The sequence below is a fragment of the Bufo gargarizans genome, chromosome 5 (assembly GCF_014858855.1).
Source record: "Bufo gargarizans isolate SCDJY-AF-19 chromosome 5, ASM1485885v1, whole genome shotgun sequence".
Taxonomy (NCBI): domain Eukaryota; kingdom Metazoa; phylum Chordata; class Amphibia; order Anura; family Bufonidae; genus Bufo; species Bufo gargarizans.
The window spans coordinates 380,718,290-380,743,546 of NC_058084.1; the positions used below are offsets into that span (position 1 = coordinate 380,718,290).

A 25,257-nucleotide genomic window follows, 5' to 3' on the forward strand; every position below is an offset into this window, starting at 1 on the left:
CCGAAGGGGAGGGAACCCCGAACCCTCAAAAAAGGATAGGAAGGCCATCCAGGTACGATAGTAAATCCGGGAGGAAGAAGACTTCCCCGGACTGATCATGGTCCTAACCACTGAATCCGAGAACCCCATCTTTATCAGGATGGCGGTTTCAACAGTCACGCCGGTAAACGAAGAGACCGCAAATTCCGGTGGAAGAACGGGCCCTGAGACAGTAAGTCCTGTCCGTCGGGAAGAGGCCATGGGGCGTCCGCCAGCAACCGAGCCATGTCCGAAAAACCACGCGCGGCGAGGCCACTCTGGGGTGATGAGAACGGTCGGAGTCCCTTCCGCCTCGAACTGGCGTAGACCCTTTGGTAGGAGAGGAAAACAGAGGAGGCTGAAGTCCTGCCACGGAGACACCTGCGCATCCATCCGTACGCCTCCGGATCTCGGGCGCGAGCCAGGACCACTGGGATCTTGTTGTTGAACCCGGACGCCATTAAGTCCACATCCGGACGGTCCCATCTGTGGCAGATTTCTTCGAACCCTTCTGGATGCAGAGACCACTCGCTTGGATCCACCGTGTTGTGGCTTAGAAAGTCCGCTGTCCAGTTGTCCATTCCTGGAATGCAAACTGCTGACAACACCGGAACGTGAGTCTCCGCCCACGTCAGAATTCACTTCACCTCCTGCATCACCATCCGGCTGCGGGTCCCGTCCTGATGGTCGATATAGGCCACGGCCGCGGCATTGCCCGTTTGAACCCGCACTGGGAGGCCCGCAAGGAGAGAGGTCCAATAGGAGAGAGAGAGCGGAAAAAATCGCCCTCAATTCCAGAAAGTTGATTGGAAGGCGAGACTCTGCCGCCGGCCAAATTCCTTGAACCGTGCGAGACTGGAAAACGCCCCCCCAACCCAGGATGCTGGCATCGGTGGCGGCGATCGTCCAGGAGAATGCGAGAAAGGAACTCCCCGACCTCAGGTTCTTTGGGAACAGCCACCAAGGGAGAACTGCCCGAACCCGCTGAAAGGTAAAGGATCTCCTGTTGCGCCAGGCGAGTGTGAAACTGGGCATATGGAAAGGCCTCGAAAGAGGCTACCATAAGACCCAGGACCTGCAAGTATTCCCGAATGGAGAGGCACGGGGAGCGCAGCAGATGCGACACTGCCCCCTGGACCTGGGAGGACTTGAAGGCTGGTAGAATACTTTGGCAGCCGAGGTGTCCAAAATCACCCTCCGGAAGGAGAGCCTCTGGGACGGGAAGAGGCAGGAGTTTGGGAAAGTTACCAGGCAGCCGAACCGTTCCAGGGTCTGAACAGTGATCCGGACGCTGTCCGTGGTCTGCGGTAGAGAGGGGGGCCTCTATCCGGATATCGTCCCGACAGGGCAGCAAAGGAATGCCCCTGGTACGAAGAAGCGCCATGAGCGGTCCAGGACCGTGGCAAGGACCCGCGGGGTGGTCGCCAACCCGAAGGAAGGGCGACAAACTGACAGTGTCGACCCATAATGGCGAAGCGCAGGAATCGATGGTGGGATTCCGCAATCGGGACATGTGATAGGCCTAGGAGCAGCAGGGCGGGCTGACTGGGCCCTCTAGTGCCGGGAAGGCTGGTGCAAAGGAAGGCCTCTTTGCGGGCGACCTGAGACCCCCGGCGGAGGAAGCAGGCGACGGCCTACCAGATGAGAAACGGCAAAAGGCATGCAGAGACGAACTCGTCCAGCTGATCCCCACAAGGCCTGGAAACCCCAAAGGGGAGATTAGCAAGGGAACGCTTGGTGGAGGCGTCAGCGTCCCACACCTTCAATCAGATCTCTTCGCGCTGAGTGACAGAGATGGCCAACCTGCGGGCAAAGAGGGAAACAATGTCCCTAGAAGCTTCGCAAAGAATGTTAGAAGCCTGAGACATCTGGAGAACCAACTCCAGTGTGTTAGTAGCCGCATCTCGTACCGCCAGTTCCTGGTGGTGGTGTTGTAACCACACCGAGAGAGCACTGGCTACCCCTGCTGAGTGAAAGGTAGGTCACAGGGACGCGCTGCCAGCGAAAAAAGGACCTGGAAGAGAGTCTATGCGTCTGTCTACAGCATCCTGGAAAGAGGAACTGACTAAGACAGGAAGGGCCACATAATTGGCTAATCCGGCAACCGGAGGATCCACCTTAGGGGGAGGAGACACCTCTCCTCGCCGTCAGCAGGGAAAGGAAAGTATATTCATGCGCTGGGTGGTCGAGAACCTTATTAAGACCACCCCAGGCCCTGGACATGACCGCGGAAAAATCCCTCATGGACCGGGAACATGGTAGTCTCCGACTGCCTGGACGGAAAAAGGGGGAACTCCTGACCAGTGGAAGGAGGAGAATCCCCTCGGAGAATAAAGGTGTCTCGGACAGTCACCACTAAGTCAGCCACCCTGGTGGAGAGCTTAGGCGAGGGGTCCCGCTCCATGACCTAATCAGAGCCGGAAATTCTCCTTCAGACTTGCGCTCCCTAAGGGAGGGGAGAGTCGCCCGAACGCGCCTCTAGACGAGGGGGGGGGGGGGGGGGGGAGAGCCAGAGCCATCCGAGGAGGGATGCTGCTGCTCACGCTCCCTGTTAGTATTCGGGCGTCTTCTGTGGAAAACCACTTAGAGAGGTGGTTGGCGTCACAGGATTTGAAAATGCCCTATAGTCCAAAAAGGACGTGGCTCGTCCGAGCCGGATAATTCTCCTTCGGAGTACTCTCCCTAGGGAGGGGGAAGAGCAGTCCGCAAGCGCCACCGGCGAGGTGAGGGGGGTGGAGAGACAGAGACATCCGAGGTGGGATGCTGCCGCTCACGCTGCCTCTTCGTAGTCAGTCACCCACTGTGGGGACCACTGAGAGAGATGGAGTCGTTAGCGCCACAGGATTAAAGGACATGGTTGCCTTGGTGACTAAGACCAATTTAGCGGCCGCGCTGGACATGGCAGATGCCCAAGCGGGGACCGCAGGCCCCCAGGGACGTGGAGGAGGGGGGTAAGGCAGGGATGCAGGTAATACTTATCTGCTCCTGCAGAACTTCTCCCTCGACTCCAGGACCAGCAGGGATGCACCTCATCAGGCTTCTGACTCCTTGTCCAGGAGTGCAGTGTTCTGGTGGAGGGTGGCAGCAGGAGACCCAGTAGCTGGTGGGATACCGGAGCTGCAGGTCGAGCCCGGATCCACTTGTCTTCTTTGGGGGGCAATGGAGGCAGCCAGGCAGCGTCCAAGGACGGCAGCGGGCATTCCACGGGGGACCAGGAAGGCGCCATGCCGACCTGTGTCCCCATCTAGAATAATATAAACAATTTTTGAAGGCTGAAAGGGGCTTTGAACTCAGAAAGCCTGGACATGGGGCAACAGCAGCAGTACCACTGAGCTACCAGCTTGCCTGGCACAAAACGGAGTAGAGTGATGAGGAGCTGCACGGCCATGAGCAAACAGAGTCTCCGGTGTAAGGAGAGTCAGAGCGGCATGCCGAGGCTCCGCCTCCCCTAACGCGTCATTATGGCGCGAAAAAAGCGCGCGAAAATAAGCGCGCGCACGAAAAATAAGCGCGCGCGCGAAAATATGCGCGCGCGAAAATATGCGCGAGCGCTAAAATATGCGCGAAAATAAGCGCACCACGTGGAGGAGCGGCCTGCCGGCGGGCGCTGAGGGAGCGCAGCAGCCAAGGCCCGACGAGAGAAGCGCTGAAGCCCACAGTTTAAGGGGAAGAGATGCCAGTACTCCAGTGCCAAAATGAAGAAAGTGCCCCATCAGGATCCTTCTTCAAGCTCACCCAGGCAGCCACAGACAAATAGACACAGAGGGAGGGGGAGGGATTGCAACACTTATCTGCTCAGCATGCTCCCTCGATGTCCAGACCAGCAGGGATGCGCCTCTTCAGACTTCTGACTCCAATCCAGGAGAACAGTGCTCTGGAGGAGGGTAGGCAGCAGGCGTCCCAGCAGCTGGTGGGATGCCGGAGCTAACAGGTCGAGCCCGGATCCACTTATCTTCTTGGGGGGAAATGGAGGCAGCCAGGCAACGTCCCAAAGACGGCGGCGGGCACTCCACGGGGGACCAGGAAGGCGCCATGCCGACCTGTGTCCCCATCTAGAATAAAAATAACAAAAAGGAGTAGAATCAGAGAGTGTCAACCTCCTTCACCAGACACTAAGCAAAGACTGAGTTCCTCCTGGTGGAGTCTGGGGGTATAGAACGAGGAGGAGGAGCTCTTTCATTTGCATAGTGTCCCTCCTACTAATACCTCTAAGCTATACCCATGGTCTGTGTCCCCCAATGGAAAAAAGCACGAGAAAACTGATTTTACAAACTTAGTTAACCCTTTAGGTGTTGCACAAGAGTTATTGGCAAATGGGGATGAAATTTGAGAATTTCATTTTTTTGGCTAATTTTCCATTTTAACCCATTTTTTCCACTAACAAAGCAAGGGTTAACAGCCAAACAAGACTGTATCTTTATTGCCCTGACTCTGCCGTTTACAGAAACACCCCATATGTGGCCGTAAACTACTGTACGGCCACACAGCGGGGCGTAGAGTGAAAGGTGCGCCGTATGGTTTTTGGAAGGCAGGTTTTGCTGGACAGTTTTTTTGACACCATGTCCCATTTGAAGCCCCCCTGATGCACCCCTAGAGTAGAAACTCCATAAAAGTGACCCCATCTAAGAAACTACACCCCTCAAGGTATTCAAAACTGATTTTACAAAGTTTGTTAACCCTTTAGGTGTTGCACAAGATTTAATGGAAAATAGAGATACAATTTCAAAATTTCACTTTTTTGGCAGATTTTCCATTTTAATATTTTTTTTCCAGTTACAAAGCAAGGGTTAACAGCCAAACAAAACTCATTATTTATGGCCCTGATTCTGTAGTTTACAGAAACACCCCATATGTGGTCGTAAACTGCTGTACGGGCACACGACAGGGCGCAGAAGGAAAGGAATGCCATACGGTTTTTGGAAGGCAGATTTTGCTGGACTGGTTTTATTGACACCATGTCCCATTTGAAGCCCCCCTGATGCACCCCTAGAGTAGAAACTCCATAAAAGTGACCCCATCTAAGAAACTACACCCCTCAAGGTATTCAAAACTGATTTTACAAAGTTTGTTAACCCTTTAGGTGTTGCACAAGATTTAATGGAAAATAGAGATACAATTTCAAAATTTCACTTTTTTGGCAGATTTTCCATTTTAATATTTTTTTTCCAGTTACAAAGCAAGGGTTAACAGCCAAACAAAACTCATTATTTATGGCCCTGATTCTGTAGTTTACAGAAACACCCCATATGTGGTCGTAAACTGCTGTACGGGCACACGACAGGGCGCAGAAGGAAAGGAATGCCATACGGTTTTTGGAAGGCAGATTTTGCTGGACTGGTTTTATTGACACCATGTCCCATTTGAAGCCCCCCTGATGCACCCCTAGAGTAGAAACTCCAAAAAAGTGACCCCATTTTAGAAACTACGGGATAAGGTGGCAGTTTTGTTGGTACTAGTTTAGGGTACATATGATTTTTGGTTGCTCTATATTACACTTTTTGTGCGGCAAGGTAACAAGAAATAGCTTTTTTGGCACCATTTTTTTTTTGTTATTTACAACATTCATCTGACAGGTTAGATCATGTGGTAATTTTATAGAGCAGGTTGTCACGGACGCGGCGATACCTAATATGTATACAATTTTATTTATTTATGTAAGTTTTACACAATGAATTAATTTTTAAAACAAAAAAAAGTTTTAGAGTCTCCATAGTCTAAGAGCCATAGTTTTTTTTAGTTTTTGGGCGATTATCTCAAGTAGGGTCTCATTTTTTGCGGGATGAGATTACGGTTTTATTGGCACTATTTTGGGGTGCATATGACTTTTTGATCGCTTGCTGTTACACTTTTTGTGAAGTAAGATGACAAAAAATTGATTTTTTTACACAGTTTCTTTTTTTTTTTTTTTTACGGTGGTCACCTGAGGGGTTAGGTCATGTGATATTTTTATAGAGCCGGTCGATACGGACGCGGCGATACCCAATATGTATACTTTTTTTTATTTATGTAAGTTTTACACAATGATTTCATTTTTGAAACAAAAAAAAATCATGTTTTAGTGTTTCCATAGTCTAAGAGCCATAGTTTTTTCAGTTTTGGGGCGATTATCTTGGGTAGGGTATGATTTTTGCGGGATGAGATGACGGTTTGATTGTTACAATTTTGGAGTACATACAACTTTTTTGATCACTTTTATTAACTTTTTGGGGAAGTAAGGTGGGCAAAATTTCAATTTCATCATAGTTTTTAATTTTTTATTTTTATGGCGTTCACCGTTTGGGTAAAGTAACATGACCGTTTTATAGATCAGGTCGTTACGGACGCGGCGATACCAAACATGTGTAGGGAATTTAATTTTTTTTATTTTTAATCAGTGATAAATGTGTTTTTTGATTTTTACTTTATTTTCACTTTTTTTCACTTTCTTTTTGACCCAGACCCACTTGGTTCTTGAAGATCCAGTGGGTCTGATGTCTGTATAATACAGTACAGTACAATATATAGTACTGTACTGTATTTTACACTTTGTCTGAACAGATCTATGCCTTTCAGCACAGATCTGTTCAGCACCATGGACAGCAGGACGCCTGAGAAGGCGTCCTGTTGCCATGGGAACCTTCCCCGTCTGCTCAGTTATGGTCAGAACTGCGCAGACGGGGAAGGGTAAGGACGGGGCTTGGGGGGCTGCCTGGGAGCTCTCCCCCTCTCCATTCGGAGGGGCTGCAAAGGCACAGCAGCCCCCCGATGGGAGAGGGAGGGAGCTCCCTGCGCTGTTAACCTTTTCCATACAGCGGTCCGTACGGACCGCTGTATGGAAAGGGTTAAACGGCTGACATCGCATCACCGATGTCAGCCGTTTATACCAGGGTGCCAGCAATGTGCTGGCACCCTGGTATACCCACTAGACACCAACGATTACGCAATGGGAGGCGGGCGGGGGATCGCGATCCCGCCTACCGCACCGCCCGCCTCCCGCACCGCCCGCACCCCTCCCCCTGCACCTCCCACCCGGCAAAAATCACTAAGGGGTGCAGGAGGGGGGGGATACAGATGCATTTTAGGAATGCTAAAGTTTCTGATCCCCGCGGTCAGGGACCGCGGGGATCAGAAACTGCAGAAATCGCAGCAAACCGCAGGTCTGAATTGACCTGCGGTTTGCCGCGATCGCCGACATGGGGGACGGGACCCCCCGGCGCATTTAGCCTAGGTGCCTGCTCAATGATTTGAGCAGGCACCGGGTTCCGATCACTGCCAGCCGCACGGCAGTGATCAGAAATACACAGGGCGTACATGTACGCCCTGTGTCCTTAAGTACCAGGGCACAAGGGCGTACCTGTACGCCCTATGTCCTTAAGAGGTTAATACCTATTTCCCCCCTTAAAGGGTTTCTACCACTTTGATATCACATAATTAGGTGTCAGACACTAGCGATCCGCTAGTGTCTGCTCTGCCAAACAATCCTGCTATAATAGCTTTTGGGGCAGCCGTTTACCTAAAAAAAGAACTTATATTAATATGCTAATGACCCTCTAGGTGCTATGGGGGCGTCATTAGCACCTAGAGGATCGGTCTACCGTCACAAGATGCCGCCGCCCAGCGCGTCCCTCCAGCCCGCCCATCTCCTCCGGACTTCATCGGCGCAGGCGCAGTGAAGATGTCTGAGCAGGGAAGCGGTCGGACATTCACTGCGCATGCGCCGAATACAGCCGCGCACGGCGCATGCGCGTGAAGTGTCCGTTTGATCGCATTCCGGAGGAGATGGGCGGGCTGGAGGGACGCGCTGGGCGGCGGCATCTTGTGACGGTAGACCGATCCTCTAGGTGCTAATGACGCCCCATAGCACCTAGAGGGTCATTAGCATATTAATATAAGTTCTTTTTTTAGGTAAACGGCTGCCCCAAAAGCTATTATAGCAGGATTGTTTGGCAGAGCAGACACTAGCGGATCGCTAGTGTCTGACACCTAATTATGTGAAATCAAAGTGGTAGAAACCCTTAAGGGCTAGAACCTGGGATCTTTCATCCCTTGTCCTATTCACCCTGATTGAGCTCTATCAGGACGAATAGGACCTCACACTCTGTACTTTGTACACACAGCAGCATGGAGCTGACTATGGCAGTCGGGGCTTCAATAGCGTCCAGGCTGCCATGGTAACCCGATCCGGAGCCCCAGGATTACACTGCTGGGGCTCCGATCGGAACTGCCACTGTACCACCAATGATAATACTTGGGGGATGGGGGGGGGGGGGGGGGCGGGGGGGTTGGGGACGCACTGCACCACCAATGATTCTAATTTATAATACTGCGGTTGGGGGGGGGGGGGTTTCGGCGCACTGCACCACCAATAAATATCGTTTATGCTTAACACAAACGCAGGCTGCGGGTGCCGGACATATCCCATACCTGGCACCCAGCCTCTATGACTGCGCGCTGTGATCCGCCGCTATTAACCCCTCAGGTGCCACTCAATAAAAAGGCCACACATGCTGTGTTTCATCCTTCAGCTGCCCCCTGAGCTGTGATAGGGAGAGCATGGACACGCCCCCTGAGCTGCAGCAGAAAAGACACTCCCCTTGAGCTGCCAGCTTGATATAAATCTAGCAGAGCAATGAATGGGGAGATCTCTGGATCCAAGTGAGGTCCAGGGCTGGTTCTGGCTTTGTCAGAGGGAGATTGTCATGTGCTATATGATGTCTGATTTGGATTTTTTACATTATTCATGGAATAACCCCTTTAACAGCATTTAGAAAGCATCAAAGGGGTTTTGCCACTTCAGCAAATAGCATTTATTATGCTGAGAAAGTTTCCATGGTTACGACCACCCTGCAGTCCAGCAGTAGTGGTCGTGCTTGCATACTATAGAAAAAAGCACCAGTCTAAGTGAGCTCCCACGGTCCTGGCCACCAGAGAGGCTGGCATTTTTTCCTATAGTGTGCAAGCACGGCCACCGCTGATGGATTACAGGGTGGTCTGTAACCATGGAAACGAGCAGTATATAATGTGATGGAAAAATGAACCAAACCAGCAAAGGAAGCAATATGGACAATCACAATACATTAGTAAGTGCCTTGTCTTAACTTTCTCTACGTGATAAATGGATTTTTTGCGGCCCCACAGAAATGAATGGGTCTGCATTTGATCTGTAAAAAATGCAAACCGAAAATACGTTTGTGTGCATGAAGCCTAAGTGTGTATACATATGTACATAGCTCTCAGTCACTGATAGCTGAGCAGAGGAGGTCTTAACCACCTCAGCCCCGCTAGGTGAAACCCCCTTCATGACCAGAGCACTTTTTACACTTCGGCACTACACTCCTTTCACCGTTTATCGCTCGGTCATGCAACTTACCACCCAAATGAATTTTACCTCCTTTTCTTCTCACTAATGGAGCTTTCATTTGGTGGTATTTTATTGCTGCTGACATTTTTACTTTTTTTGTTATTAATCAAAATGTAAAGATTTTTTTGCAAAAAAATGACATTTTTCACTTTCAGCTGTAAAATTTTGCAAAAAAAACGACATCCATATATAAATTTTTCGCCAAATTTATTGTTCTACATGTCTTTGATAAAAAAAAAATGTTTGGGCAAAAAAAAAAAATGGTTTGGGTAAAAGTTATAGCATTTACAAACTATGGTACAAAAATGTGAATTTCCGCTTTTTGAAACAGCTCTGACTTTCTGAGCACCTGTCATGATTCCTGAGGTTCTACAATGCCCAAACAGTAGAAAAACCCCACAAATGACCCCATTTCGGAAAGTAGACACCCTAAGGTATTCGCTGATGGGCATAGTGAGTTCATAGAACTTTTTATTTTTTGTCACAAGTTAGCAGAAAATGATGATGATTTTTTATTTTTATTTTTTTCTTACAAAGTTTCATATTCCACTAACTTGCGACAAAAAATAAAAAATTCTAGGAACTCACCATGCCCCTCACAGAATACCTTGGGGTGTCTTCTTTCCAAAATGGGGTCACTTGTGGGGTAGTTATACTGCCCTAGCAATTTAGGGGCCCAAATGTGTGAGAAGAACTTTGCAATCAAAATGTGTAAAAAATGACCGGTGAAATCCGAAAGGTGCACTTTGGAATATGTGCCCCTTTGCCCACCTTGGCATCAAAAAAGTGTCACACATCTGGTATCGTCGTACTCAGGAGAAGTTGGGGAATGTGTTTTGGGGTGTCATTTTACATATACCCATGCTGGGTGAGAGAAATATCTTGGCAAAAGACAACTTTTCCCATTTTTTTATACAAAGTTGGCATTTGACCAAGATATTTTTCTCACCCAGCATGGGTATATGTAAAATGACACCCCAAAACACATTCCCCAACTTCTCCTGAGTACGGCGATACCAGATGTGTCGCACTTTTTTGCTGCCAAGGTGGGCAAAGGGGCACATATTCCAAAGTGCACCTTTCGGATTTTGCAGGCCATTTTTTACACATTTTGATTGCAAGGTACTTCTCACACATTTGGGCCCCTAAATTGCCAGGGCAGTATAACTACGCCACAAGTGACCCCATTTTGGAAAGAAGATACCCCAAGGTATTCCGTGAGGGGCACTGCGAGTTCCTAGAATTTATTTTTTTTTGTCACAAGTTAGCGGAAAATGATGATTTTTTTTTTTTCTCTTTTTTCCTTACAAAGTCTCATATTCCACTAACTTGCGACAAAAAATAAAAAATTCTAGGAACTCGCCATGCCCCTCACGGAATACCTTGGGGTGTCTTCTTTCCAAAATGGGGTCACTTGTGGGGTAGTTATACTGCCCTGGCAATTTAGGGGCCCAAATGTGTGAGAAGAACTTTGCAATCAAAATGTGTAAAAAATGGCCTGCGAAATCCGAAAGGTGCACTTTGGAATATGTGCCCCTTTGCCCACCTTGTCTGCAAAAAAGTGTCACACATCTGGTATCGCCGTACTCAGGAGAAGTTGGGGAATGTGTTTTGGGGTGTCATTTTACATATACCCATGCTGGGTGAGAGAAATATCCTGGCAAAAGACAACTTTTCCAATTTTTTTATACAAAGTTGGCATTTGATCAAGATGTTTATCTCACCCAGCATGGGTATATGTAAAATGACACCCCAAAACACATTGCCCAACTTCTCCTGAGTACGGCGATACCAGATGTGTCACACTTTTTTGCAGCCTAGATGCGCAAAGGTGCCCAAATTCCTTTTAGGAGGGCATTTTTAGACATTTGGATCCCAGACTTCTTCTCACGCTTTAGGGCCCCTAAAAAGCCAGGGCAGTATAAATACCCCACATGTGACCCCACTTTGGAAAGAAGACACCTCAAGGTATCCAATGAGGGGCCTGGCAAGTTCATAGAAATTTTTATTTTTTTGCATAAGTTAGCGGAAATTGATTTTTTTTTTAGTTTTTTCTCACAAAGTCTCACTTTCCGCTAACTTAGGACAAAAATTTAAATCTTTCATGGACTCAATATGCCCCTCAGCAAATACCTTGGGGTGTCTTCTTTCCAAAATGGGGTCAGTTGTGGGGTGTTTGTACTGCCCTGGCATTTGAGGGTCTCCGCAATCATTACATGTATGGCCAGCATTAGGAGTTTCTGCTATTCTCCTTATATTGAGCATACAGGTAATGAGATTTTTTTTTCCGTTCAGCCTCTGGGCTGAAAGAAAAAAATGAACGGCACAGATTTCTTCATTCGCATCGATCAATGTGGATGAAAAAATCTCTGCCAAAAAAAAAAATGGAGGGGAAAGGCGTCTGCCAGGACATAGGAGCTCCGCCCTACATCCATACCCACTTAGCTCGTATGCCCTGGCAAACCAGATTTCTCCATTCACATCAATCGATGTGGATGAATAAATCATTGCCGGGATTTTTTTTAATATTTTTTATATATATGTATATACAAAGTGTTTGCCAAAGCATAGGAACGCCGCCTCCTCCTCAGCTCGTATGCCTTGGCAAACGTATCTGTCACTGCAGAAGAGAAAATCCCGTCTTGCAGCGCCGCATACACCGACTTGCGTGTAATCTGACAGCAGCGCAATGCTTCTGTCAGAATGCACATCGGTGCTGCAGCTAGGTTGGTCCACCTGGAAGGTAAAAAAAGAAAAAAAAAAAAAAGAAAAAACCAGGCCGCAACGCAATAATTTTATTAACTTTGCAACAGAACATATAAACTTTAACTTTTTTAACTGAACATTAACCTTTTTGCTTACTGGTGTTTTTTTTTTTGTTTTTGTTTTTTTACCTTTATAGAACAAACCTCTCCTTCCCCATGGGTCAATGTGCAAAGCGCAAATCGCCCAAAGATGTGGCGAAGTGCGTTATGCACTTTGTCCCATGTGAAAGGAGACGTTTGCAGCAGCAGTGAGTGAATGGGCCCTAATAGCCCTGTGTGCCTGTCCTGGTGAGATGATCCCTATGCTAATAGTGTACCTGTGAGTGGTACTTCCGGAAACACTCTCCAAAGCATAGGGCAGGGTGGTCAGGACAGTCAGGACAGAAATAGCGGGTGTCACGCCTTATTCCACTCCTGCTACAGACACGACATCTTTTTCGGGGTGACTGTTGGGTTGAGGTACCAGGAACGACATTGGGGAAATGTCGCTCATGTAGACGGCTAACTACACTGGTGGATGGGGCCACGGAACCTCCTGGGTACAGGAGGTTCTCGATGATCTTTTCCTGAAATTTGAGGAAGGATCGTGTTCTCCCAGCCTTACTGTAGAGAACAAAACTATTATACAGAGCCAATTGAATTAAATATACAGACACCTTCTTATACCAGCGTCTGGTGCGTCGGGAAACTAAATACGGAGACAACATCTGGTCATTGAAGTCCACCCCTCCCATGTGGAGGTTATAGTCGTGGACTGAGAGGGGCTTTTCAATGACACGGGTTGCTCGCTCAATTTGTATTGTCGTGTCTGCGTGAATGGAGGAGAGCATGTAAACGTCACGCTTGTCTCTCCATTTCACCGCGAGCAGTTCTTCGTTACACAGTGAGACCCTCTGCCCCCTTGCAAGACGGGTGGTAACGAGCCGTTGGGGGAAGCCCGCGCGACTAGTTCGCACGGTACCACAGGCACCAATCCGTTCTAGAAACAAATGCCTAAAGAGGGCCACACTTGTGTAAAAATTGTCCACATAAAGATGGTACCCCTTGCCGAATAAGGGTGACACCAAGTCCCAAACTGTCTTCCCACTGCTCCCCAGGTAGTCAGGGCAACCGACCGGCTCCAGGGTCTGATCTTTTCCCTCATAGACACGAAATTTGTGGGTATAGCCTGTGGCCCTTTCACAGAGCTTATACAATTTGACCCCATACCGGGCGCGCTTGCTTGGGATGTATTGTTTGAAGCCAAGGCGCCCGGTAAAATGTATCAGGGACTCGTCTATGCAGATGTTTTGCTCTGGGGTATAAATATCTGCAAATTTCTGGTTGAAATGGTCTATGAGGGGCCGAATTTTGTGGAGCCGGTCAAAAGCAGGGTGGCCCCTGGGACGGGAGGCGGTGTTGTCACTAAAGTGCAGGAACCGCAGGATGGCCTCAAAACGTGGCCTGGACATAGCAGCAGAGAACATGGGCATGTGATGAATCGGGTTCGTGGACCAATATGACCGCAATTCATGCTTTTTTATCAGGCCCATGTTGAGGAGGAGGCCCAGAAAAGTTTTAAGTTCGGAAACTTGGACTGGTTTCCACCGGAAAGGCTGGGCATAAAAGCTTCCCGGGTTAGCGGTGATAAATTGTGTGGCATACCTGTTTGTTTCGGCCACAACTAAGTCTAAAAGCTCCGCAGTCAAGAACAGCTCAAAAAATCCCAGGGCCGAACCGATCTGAGCTGTCTCAACCCGAACTCCAGACTGGGCAGTGAAAGGGAAAACTACAGGTGCGGCTGAAGTTGGGGACTGCCAATCAGGGTTTGCCAGCACCTCTGGGATTCTAGGGGCTCTACGGGCACGTCTTTGCGGTGGCTGCGACGGGGTCACTACTGCACGTGCCACCGTACCAGCTTCAACTGCCCTTCTGGTGCTCGCTACTTCACCAGGTTGTACGGCAGTGCTGGTACTAGGTCCAGGGAGGGCTGGGCTGCTGGTGTATGCCTCACCACGTAATCCGACAGCACCAGCCCCACTCTGCTGCTCTTGAAGCGGATCCTGCGCAACCTGCGGTCTAGCGACACGGGGCCGGGTACGCCTGGTGGTATCAGGGACCTCAGCCTCCTCGTCCGAACTTTGGGTCAGAGAGCCACTGCTTTCTACAGGTTCGTATTCTGACCCGCTGGATTCATCAGATGAGGGTTCCCACTCCTCATCCGACTGGGTCAGAAGCCTGTAGGCCTCTTCAGAGGAATACCCCCTGTTAGACATGTGGGCAACTAAATTTAGGGGTATTCCCTGAGACTACCCAAGAAAAAAAAAGCAAGCCTGTCTTACAAAGGGGAGGCTAGCGAAGTACCGGAGGCCGCTGCGGTTGATAAAAAATATCAAAACTGATTTTTTTTTATCGCCGCAGTGCGTGTAAAGTGAATGTGCAGTGATCAAAAAAAAAAATTTTTTTGTCACTGCGGTGGGGTGGGTGTGGGCGAACGCACGTGTGGGCGACCGATCAGGCCTGATCGGGCAAACACTGCGTTTTGGGTGGAGGGCGAACTAAAGTGACACTAGTACTATTATAGTTTTGATCACTTCCAGATACTATAAAAGTACAAATGCTGATTAGCGATACGCTAATCAGCGAATAACGGACTGCGGTGCGGTGGGCTGGGCGCTAACTGATCCCTAAACTACCTAACCAAGGGACCTAAACTATACTGAAACCTAACGGTCAATAACAGTGAAAAAAAAAAAGTGACAGTTTGCACTGATCACTTTTTTCTTTTCACTTGTGATTGACAGGGGTGATCAAAGGGGTGATCAAAGGGTTAATTGGGATTCAGGGGGGTGATCTGGGGCTAAAGTGTGCTGTTTGGTGTACTCACTGTGAAGCCTGCTCCTCTGCTGGATCCAACCGACGAAAAGAACCAGCAGAGGAGCAGGCAGCCATATAACAGATCATATTTACAAATATGATCTGCTATCTGGCTCTGTGATTGGCTTTTTTAAAAATCAGCAACCTGCCAGCCACGATCATTGGCTGGCAGGTTGCTGACGAAATGGTCCTGAACGAAATGCCGGCGCAAACTGCGCACGCGCGGGCGCATACTCGCGTCATCTCGCGTCTCGCGAGATGACGCGTATATGCGTGACTGTGCGCAGCGCTGCAACCTCCGGACCGCACATCTGCGTTAGGCGGTCCGGAGGTGGTTAAAGGGGATTTGTTACTTCAGCAAGTGGCATTTATCATGTAGAGAAAGTTATTACAAGACACTTACTAATGTATTGTGATTGTCCACATTGCTTCCTTTGCTGGCTTGGTTCATTTTTCCATCACATTATATACTGCTCGTTTCCATGGTTACAGACCACCCTGTAATCCATCAGCGGTGGCCGTGCTTGCACACTACAGTAAAAAATGCCAGCCTCTCTTGTGGCCAGGACCGTGGGAGCTCACTTAGACTGGTGCAACCACTCTGTAATCCAGCAGTGGTGGCCGTGCTTGCACACTATAAGAAAAAATGTCAGCCTTTCTGGTGGCTGGGACGGTGGGAGCTCACATAGGCTGGTGCTTTTTTCTATAGTGTGCAAGTACAACCACCGCTGCTGGACTGCCGGGTGGTCGTAACCATGGAAACTTTCTCTGCATAATAAATGCTATTTGCTGAAGTGGCAAAACCCCTTTAAGAAAAATGCTTTACGGCAGCCCCATGGGCCATAGACACAATGGACAGGAGGGGACCTCATTAACTTCTATGGGAGAATTTTCTAGGCATGCTGTGTGACCTGTGCAGAGGTTGTGAATAGTGGATCCTGTCTTATCTATACACAGAGGTGATATCATTACAGGCAGGATTAGAATTACAAATAAGCAGATAATTGCAGGAAAGTGATGTGTATAGACCTAGAAGTGGCACCGATTATTATTCTTAGTGGCCAGTGCGAAAACCTCAGGATTTTATGGTTTTTGATTACATATAGATATTGACATGGAAAATTAAAAAGAACCTCATCGAAAATTCTTTAAAAATATGTTAAACATAAAAATGTGATTTAAAGAGGACCCTTCGTGTTTTTTTTTTAGTTCAGATAAATACCTTTCCTTGCGGGGAACCCCCCCGCTGATCCAATCACAGCAGAGAGAAAAAAAAGCTCACCTTCTCCCTGGCTGTGACGCTCTCCGCTGTGATTGGATCGCGGCACAGCAAGGGAGAAGGAGACGCCCAATGAGAAACCCTGGCGTCGTCTCCTCCTCCCTGTACCGATGCTCAGTATTAACATACTAAGTGGGAAAACTGCAGGAGGGCACAGGGGGGGTAGGAGCGATATTTGAAAAAAAACAGGCAGGGTGGCAGCAGTGTAAAGGAAAGGTCCCCCGGAAAGGAAAGGTATTTATCTAAACAAAAAAAAAAGCCATGAAAGGTCCTCTTTAAACAATAGGTCATTTTCTGATGACACATTCCCTTTAATATAAAAACAACTTTCTTTAGGTTTCTTTTAATAAACTGTGTATATTTTTACATATTGCCTTTCTGTGTTACGCAATGAATTTTTACTTTTCATTTGCTTACTATTACTTTACCGCTCACTTACGAGAAAGGCATAGGGAAGGCGAAGCGCTCTCGCAGATCAACGCTCATGAAAGGCACATATTCAATGCCATTAATTTTTGAGGTCTTCCTGTAAAAAAGATGAAGACTGTCAGCCTGGAACATAAAGGAATACACTTATGTAATGAAGGCAGTGTGAGACACCAGTAACGTGTACAGCTGAGATCGCTTACCTCAGCACTTCTATTTCCTCCGCTGTATACCTCTGACGAGGGGGCTCGCTGTTCTGGGACGGTCTGGCAGATGCCGGTTTATCGTTTAGGCTGAAGTCTGGACCCAAAGGCAGGAAGTTTCGTGTCGGTTGGTTTTGGTTTTGCTTGGGGGCAGATGGCTTATCTTTTGAAGCGGCTTTAAACATGGAGTCTTTCAGCGATTCTGCTCTATTGAAGAAAATAAAGAAAAGTTTCATACTGGCAGTCATACCGGATTTCTAAAAAACGGTTCATTCAACAGCCTAATGAAGTCAAAGATGCAATCTTTATAACTACTGGGCTGAAATGATAACTTCTAAACATGGACCACTTGTCAGAGACGTGTAGCACTTGATTGCATGTTTCTTAACCCAAAGGATAATTCCACACATTGTGGATTATACTGTTTTTTTAGAGCGCAAAAGTGGATTAGATTAGAAAAATCGCACGTACACTTTACTTTTTATTTCGATGCAGAAATTGACCTATCATGCACATTTTGAAATCCGCAGCATGTCAATTGTTTCTGCGGATTTTTAGTACAGCTTTAACCCTTTGCAATGCAAATCAGGGTGGATAAAAATCTATGATTTTTTTTATATATGGGATTTAAATCGGATTTTTTTTTTAATATAAAATGCTTTTTGAGGAAAATATATTACCATCCAAAGGTTTTTCCATCATGAAATAAAGATTCGTTTTTTAATTATGTAGAATAAGGCTGTATATGTTTAATTTTTTTTGGTAAATAAATTCCATTAATCCATTCACAATGTCATGCTCTTCTAGAATTTTTTTTTAAAGATTATTGGGCAGTTTCTCTGCCTACAAGCTATCATTACAGATGCTTGGTTTACTTTTGCAGTTCTCAAAACTGAATTTGACTCAGCAGAGATCACATGCCTCTTCTTCACAGCAAACATTTTATAACATGAACAGAGTTGAGAAAAAGACCCTAATCCTAACGTCTACAAACCTATGAATACAGAATCAACCTAATCAAACTAATATGAAAAGTTGTTATTCTAAAAATCTTCATCTACTTGCATATTATAAGTTATACCAGCAAGAATTAGTCTTTATGTAGAAAACTATGATTTAAATCAAGCCTTACTGACTAGTGATTTAAATCAAATCCACCCTGATGCAAATGGTGAGATTGGGGGAAAACCGCATCAAAATCTGCAACAACATTTTTGTATGGATACGCAGACAAATCAACACAAAAATCCACACAGCATTTCTGTTTTAAAACCCGCTTGCAGGTAGCCTTAGGGTATGTTGTCAAAATCTGTCGTATAACCCACGGCAGAAACCGTGGCTTATTGATTTGACATGCTGCAGTCTCATTCTTGGATTATCTCCTCTGAATGGAACTAAATTGTGAGCAGGCTCCTTCTGATCTCCTGTGGTGTCAGCATGGTACCTGGACCAAGAATGGATATGTCTGTTCTTGGTGCGGTCTTCAAAACCGCACACATAAAAAAATCCTCAGCTGCATGAACCGTGGCACGGATTTCCATTGAAAACAATAGGAGGAAGTTTAGAGCGCAAATGGGTTGTCCATCTAATATCCAACTTTGAAAATCTCCCCAAAGCATCAGCGTTTTTTATTTCCGTTGTTCCACTTTGTTCTAGGAGCAGAACAACAAAAATATTGGAAGTACCGGATTCAGTGCATAACTGACAAGAACCTACCCGAACAGATCCTATTGACTATAATGGGATCCATTTGGTTTCTGTTTGGGAGAACCTTTTCTTTAGCGGAGAGAAAGTCCTGCATGCATTGACACTTCTCCCTGAACGGAGCCTCCAATGTAGATGTGAACATGCCCTCAATGTATTAAAAGAATAAAAGAACAGATAGTGTCCACTGAATCCCTCATCATTTCCAGTGCTGACTGCAGCCAATCACTGACCTCAGCAGTAAATGACATGAGACTGCTGAGGTCGGTCACAGAGATGGGACAATCCCCTATCTCTAAAACAGAGCTCACTCGGCTGTCTTCGGAAGTCCCATAGAAATGAATGGGAAGCGCACCGAACAAGCGAGGCCACGGCTGCATTTACGTCTATGGGGCTGATGGAAATAGCCAATGCGCGCCTATTTTCGGCAGTCCCATAGAAATTAATGGAGGGTGGATGCACAAGCGCAGTCCGCTCCCTCCTCTTTGCAGGCTCCGTGGGACCCACACCTAGACACTATGGGGCGTATCCTAGTGATATGCCCCCAATGTATGAGATGACACAAACGCTTTAAGGCTAAAAACATATGGGTAGATTCCCCAAGCTGCATATGACCTGCTGACATGCTGTTTGGGGACACATCACCAATGAGGACAGTCATTGGCAGACCTGACCCTAAAATCTAGAAGTTTACAGGACGGGAATTGGAAGACCGGTGAAGAGAGCCAGGGAGCTGAAACGGAGTGATGAGGAGCAGGGAAGTATGATTTTTTCACCAGGTACAGCAGGCGGGGGCTGACAGTTAAAGGGACTCTGTCACCAGTTTCTAACCCCCCCTTTTAAAACTATTGTTCTCTCCATGGTGCCCTTGTCATTACAAAGCTGTTGTTATAAGATAAATCCGCCGTGTAGTTTTGATAAAAATCGCTTTTATCTAACCTGTCAATCTTCTGGATAAGGTGCCCAGGGCGTTTCTGAAGGTCTGAATCTGCCGCTCTCCGCCGCCGCCGTTGGTGCCCAGCTCCTCCCATGATCCTTTCAGCGCCACCTCGATGTAATGAAATCTGCCTCCGGCTCTCCTCAGTGCCCCCTCCTCCTTTTCAAAGATCCCGCGCGTGCGCACAGGCCTGTGCCTGATGCGCCCGTGCGGACTTTTAGATTCTGCATTCGCGCGCGTTCGCGCATTTTCGCGCGCGTTCGCGCATTTTCGCGCGCATGCGCACTTCGCTCAACGAGGCAGAATCTAAAAGTCCGCACGGGCAGAATGCAGACTGATCGGAGGCAAACTGATGCATTCTGAGCGGATCCTTTTCCATTCAGAATGCATTAGGGCAAAACTGAACGGATCTCACAAACGGAAAGCCAAAACGCCAGTGTGAAAGTAGCCTAAAAAGCTGGCTAACCCCTTTGAGGGTACCTCAAGCGTGGAGGCATTTTTCAGGGGTACCCCTGCTGTAACAGGGCTGGTTGGGAATGACTGCTTTAAAGGATTGTTGTTTGGCAGCACAGTCCGACTGTACAAGTATTTCACTTCAAAAGAATTAATGCAAGTGTGATTTCCGCGAATATATGACATGCCGACAAAGGAATGTGCCACAGGCAAGAGGCGGCTGACACACTATGAAGAACTGCTCCGAAACATGGAGGTGATCACCTGTCCAAAGCTTGTCGAGCCAACTGCTTCAGTTTTGTTTGCATGTGTTGATCCGTAGTTTCATTGGACTAAACAGAAAAATTAACAAATTGTTAGAAAGAAAAATAATGAATGATTTCCAACAATTTCATGAATTATAAATGATTGAAAACATGTCTTTGTTACCCATAGCAATCACAGCATTCATTTTTAAAAAGAAATAAAACCTCTGCTGAGAGTGGTATCAAAGAGAAATCTCCTGAGGAACCGGACGATGCGCCTAGGCCTGTACCTCCTCATATTAGGGCGCGCGTCCAACAGTCTGTGCGCCAGAGTGAAATCTACGGCAGCTCAGAACTGGCGTAGATTTCTGTCTTCATACACACTTGGCCCCGCCCTCACCACGCCCCCTTTTCAGAAAGTGGCGAGGGAGGCGCTCAAGCGCCACAGTGTTTATGACTTTTTTATGCCACAAAAATAGGTGCGGGGAGATGATAAATCTCCTGATTGTTAGTGGCTCATAGTGGGGAGGACGTTTGGAGTGGGGCACCCCTCTTTCATATTCATATGACCTTAAGTCATGCTGACAAGGGATGTCCTCATGGGAATTTTTATTTTATTTGCCTCAACACATTTTATGACCCTTCTGTTGTCGTAATCAATACGTTTTCTGGGGAAGGAATCAAAGGGGCAGGCGCCATAACAAGCAATTAAAGGCAATATCCAACAACTGTTATGTTTTGTGGGCACCTCCTTAAGGTTGTAGTGATGAGCGGGTGTTACATCCAAAGTCGCTTTGTTCATAAGTACGGAATAATACTGTACGGAGATCTGTCTCCATACAGTATAAAAAGGTATGGGCTCCGATGAGACAAAGTTAGTTATTCGCAAAGTTGTGCAGGACTTCGTTAAATAACTTCGGTTATTGATTTTTAAAGTGGAAAAACACTTTCAAACTTGAAACCGAACTGGGCTTCGGTTCTGACTGGTACCTCAGAACTGAAGCGGAGTTTGGTTTCAAGTTTTAAAGTGGCTTTCCGCTTTAAAAATCAACTGCTTCGGCTCATCGGAGCCCATACATTTTAATACTGTACCAAGACAGATCTCCATACAGTATTAATCCGAAGTCATGAACGAAGAGACTTCGGATGTAACATCCAAAGCTCGCTTAGCTCATCACTAGTTGCAGCCACACAAGACAAATTTTCCAGAGATTCCGCAGGCGAAATTCCATTTTATTTTGCTGCGGATATTCTACGGATTTTACCCTCTGCATTTGGGATATTCTGTGGATCTTTCTGCAGTGTGGGGATAGCCCAGGCCCATCCGAAGTTATGAACAAAGCGACTTTGGATGTAACAAATGAACGTGACGTCACTGGCCTAGGAAGAGGCTGCGGTGCTCAGTGGAGTCCCGCAACCTCTTCAAACAATTGATTGTGGGGGTACAGGGAGTCCCCACTGATCTGATATTGATTTATAGGAAATGGATCATCTGAATGTGACCATTCATATAGGAAAATATACATTCTGAAATGCTCTGGTTTTCACACTGACCGCTGTACTATGAATAACTGGAGAGAATGGAGTTCATGTGCTCTACCATGCTACAATAAAACAAGGATTAAAGCTCTGTTCACACCTGCAGTAGTCTCTGCACTGCTAGTTGTATCATCTAAATGACAGACCATGTGGTGGAGCCTAACGTCATTGTAAGTCAATAGGGACCGTTGTGATGGATCTGGCACAGCATTTTGGTTTATATTTTCAGTCAGGCTCAAAATAGCGTAGCGTCATATCCATCAAAAATAAAATGGATGCCACTAGGTAACTTGAGGCGATTGAAACATAAAATGGATTTGTCGTAACTGATCCATCAGAACTGTCACAAAGTTGGAAATCATTACACGCCAGTGTGAAGAGGGCCAAACTTCTCTTGCTACAGAAGAACACACTTTTATGTGGCAGGTGACACCGCCGAGATTTCCTGTCAGTCCAGCAGACATTACTGAACATATGCCGTCTCTTATCTCTTCATCTGTGCCATCAGTGTCAAGCATCATGTACATTTCCGGACATGTCACTCACCGTCGTCAGGCAAAGCTCCACTGCCTGAGAGTACAGCTCAATCGCCTCTTCTACATTGCCTTTGTCGTCTTCATCAAACGCCTGGGTGACAAGGAAGTGCGCTCGTTCTAGATCCAAATGCTGCTTTGACTTTAAGGGGTCAATGTTCTGGGCTTGAACTGTGTGATATTGTGAACAGTACAGAACACAGGTTAATACAGTCCTCTAGGCGATGTGGAGCTCTTCTGTGAAAATATCGATTCTGTCACCTCCATCACTATCTAAGTAAGGGAATTGCATACTAGCACATAGCACCTTATTCACAATTGTACCTTTCTTTCAGCCATCAGTGCTTCCTATCTTCAGAAAAAGCACTTTGTTTGAAACGCAAATAAGCCTGTAAAGTGCCCAGCGGGGGGCGTTCTTCTTGGCAGAAGGAGCCCAGGCATGCCTCTTGCCAGTGCCCAAGCCCACCTGCACGCGGAGCCCGTCTCCTCTCATCGTTGACATGGAGCGCCCCCCGCCTCAATGTCAAATTCCAGCCCTAGCTCTGCCCATCTGTTTGCTGCAGCATCACGTCAAAATCCCGCGCGTGTGCAGTGCTAAAGTGTCTCACTGCGATCCCTCGCCCCCATACAGAATCATTGTTTCTAGGCAACAGATCATTGTTTAGACAGCACGATCTGCTGCCCAGAAACGATGATTGGTGTGCCCGGATGAAAGACAGGATCACTAGATAAACGAGCGTTTCGCTCGTTCCTTGGGTGCACATTTAGATGGGCAGATTGTCGGGAATGAGCGTTCGTAGGAACGCCTTCCGATAATCTGCTCGAGACCGGGCAGTCTAAATTGACCTTAATGCTCAGCTGGGCACTTTGAAGGCTCATTTGCATTTCAAAGTTATTTTTCTGAAGATAAGAAACACTGATGGCTGAAAGAAAGATTGTGAATGAGGTTCTATGTGCTACTATGCACTTCCCTTACTTAGCGATGATGGAGGTGACAGATCTCCTCACTGAACGGTATAACCAATATATACTAATATCCTTATGGCCAATTTAGTAATACATTTCCTTAGTAAAATGGTGACAGCAGGTTTTTTCTTACTATCATGTTAGTAATCAGGCTACTTCTATAGAACATAAACCATATTTATAGGAATACAATTTCAGAAAATCCTGGCTATTTCTAAATTCATGTAAGTAGACATATGAAGTACTATGCATGTAATAACTGGAAAACACTGTTATACACTTAAGAAAGGCTCACAGGTGCGGACCTGTTCATAAGGCGGCGTGAATGCGCCCTAACTGTAAGAAATCTACGAATTTGTCCTCAAAAAGAGTTAGAAAAACTCTATTTATTATTATTATTATTTATTATTAAAGCGCCATTCATTCCATAGCGCTGTACATATGATAAGGGGTGCACATACATGATACAGACAATTGCACTAATCATAAACAAAATGAGTTACAAACTGGTACAGAAGGAGAGAGGGCCCTGCCCGTGAGGGCTTACAATCTACATGGTATGGGAGAAGGACACAGTAGGTGCGGGTTAAGTTGGTCATGGCGGTATAGAGGCAGCAGGGTCTTTGGTTGTAGGCTTGTCTGAAATGGTGGGTTTTCAGGTTTCTTTTGAAGGATTCCACTGTAGGTGAGAGTCTGATATGTTGGGGTAGCGAGTTCCAGAGTATGGGGGATGCACGGGAGAAATCCTGGAGTCGATTGTGGGAAGAGGCAATAAGAGGAGAGGAGAGAAGGAGGTCTTGTGAGGATCGGAGAGTGCGTGTGGGGGTGTATCGGGAAATTAGCTCAGAGATGTAGGGAGGGGACAGGTTATGGACGGCCTTGTATGTATTTGTGAGTACTTTGAAGTGAATTCGTTGGGCAATGGGGAGCCAGTGAAGGGATTGGCAAAGGGGAGAGGCAGAGGAATAATAGGGTGAGAGGTGGATTAGTCGGGCAGCAGAGTTGAGGATAGATTGGAGGGGTGCGAGAGTGCTAGATGGAAGGCCACAGAGGAGAATGTTGCAGTAGTCTAGGCGGGAGATAATGAGGGCATGTACAAGTATTTTCGCAGATTCAAAGTTAAGGAAAGCGCGGATGCGGGAGATGTTTTTGAGTTGGAGACGGCAGGTGGTGGAAAAGGCTTGGATGTGCGGTCGGAAGGAAAGGGCAGAATCCAAGATCACTCCAAAGCAGCGGGCTTTGTTGACTGGGGATAATGTGCAGCCATTGATCGTGATAGATAGGTCTGTTGGGGGGGTTGAACAAGATGGGGGAAAGATTATGAATTCTGTCTTATCCATGTTAAGTTTAAGAAAGCGAGAGGCGAAGAAGGATGATATAGAAGATAGACATTGTGGGATTCTAGATAGTAAGGTGGTGATGTCTGGACCAGAGAGGTAGATTTGTGTGTCGTCAGCGTAGGAGTGATACTGAAAGCCACAGGACTCTATGAGCTGTCCCAGGCCAAAAGTGTAGATAGAGAAGAGCAGGGGTCCTAGGACAGAGACTTGCAGGACACCAACAGAGAGGGAATGAGACGAGGAGGTGGTGCGAGAGTGGGAGACGCTAAACGCCCGGTCTGTGAGGTATGATGTGATCCAGGAGAGGGCCAGGTCAGTGATGCAAAGAGATGAGAGAGTTTGCAACAGAAGGGAGTGGTCAACAGTGTCGAAGGCAGAGGACAGGTCAAGTAGAAGGAGGACAGAGTATTGTTTCTTGGTTTTGGCTGTGAGTAGGTCATTGGTGACTTTGGTAAGGGCAGTCTCGGTCGAGTGGTGGGGTCGGAAGCCAGATTGTAAGCGGTCAAAGAGGGAGCAGGAGGAAAGGTGGGAGGACAGTTCTGAATGGACATGTTGTTCAAGTAGCTTTGAGGCATACGGAAGAAGTGATATGGGGCGATAACTGGACAAGGAAGATGGGTCAAGTGAAGGCTTTTTGAGGATGGGTGTAATGG

The 25,257-nt window shown here is 47.1% G+C and overlaps 1 protein-coding gene across 2 annotated transcripts in view; it reads right to left on the reverse strand.

The window, feature by feature from the left end:
- Positions 1–25,257, reverse strand: part of CAPN7 (calpain 7) — a 79,274-nt gene that overhangs the window by 37,257 nt on the left and 16,760 nt on the right. For both annotated transcript variants that reach the window (XM_044293841.1, XM_044293840.1), the window contains exons 3-6: positions 22,312–22,469; positions 20,246–20,313; positions 16,888–17,094; positions 16,698–16,784 (exon numbers count right to left, since the gene is read on the reverse strand). In XM_044293841.1, coding sequence (XP_044149776.1) covers positions 16,698–16,784; positions 16,888–17,094; positions 20,246–20,313; positions 22,312–22,469 — 520 coding nt within the window. The remainder of the gene's footprint in view (positions 1–16,697; positions 16,785–16,887; positions 17,095–20,245; positions 20,314–22,311; positions 22,470–25,257) is intronic.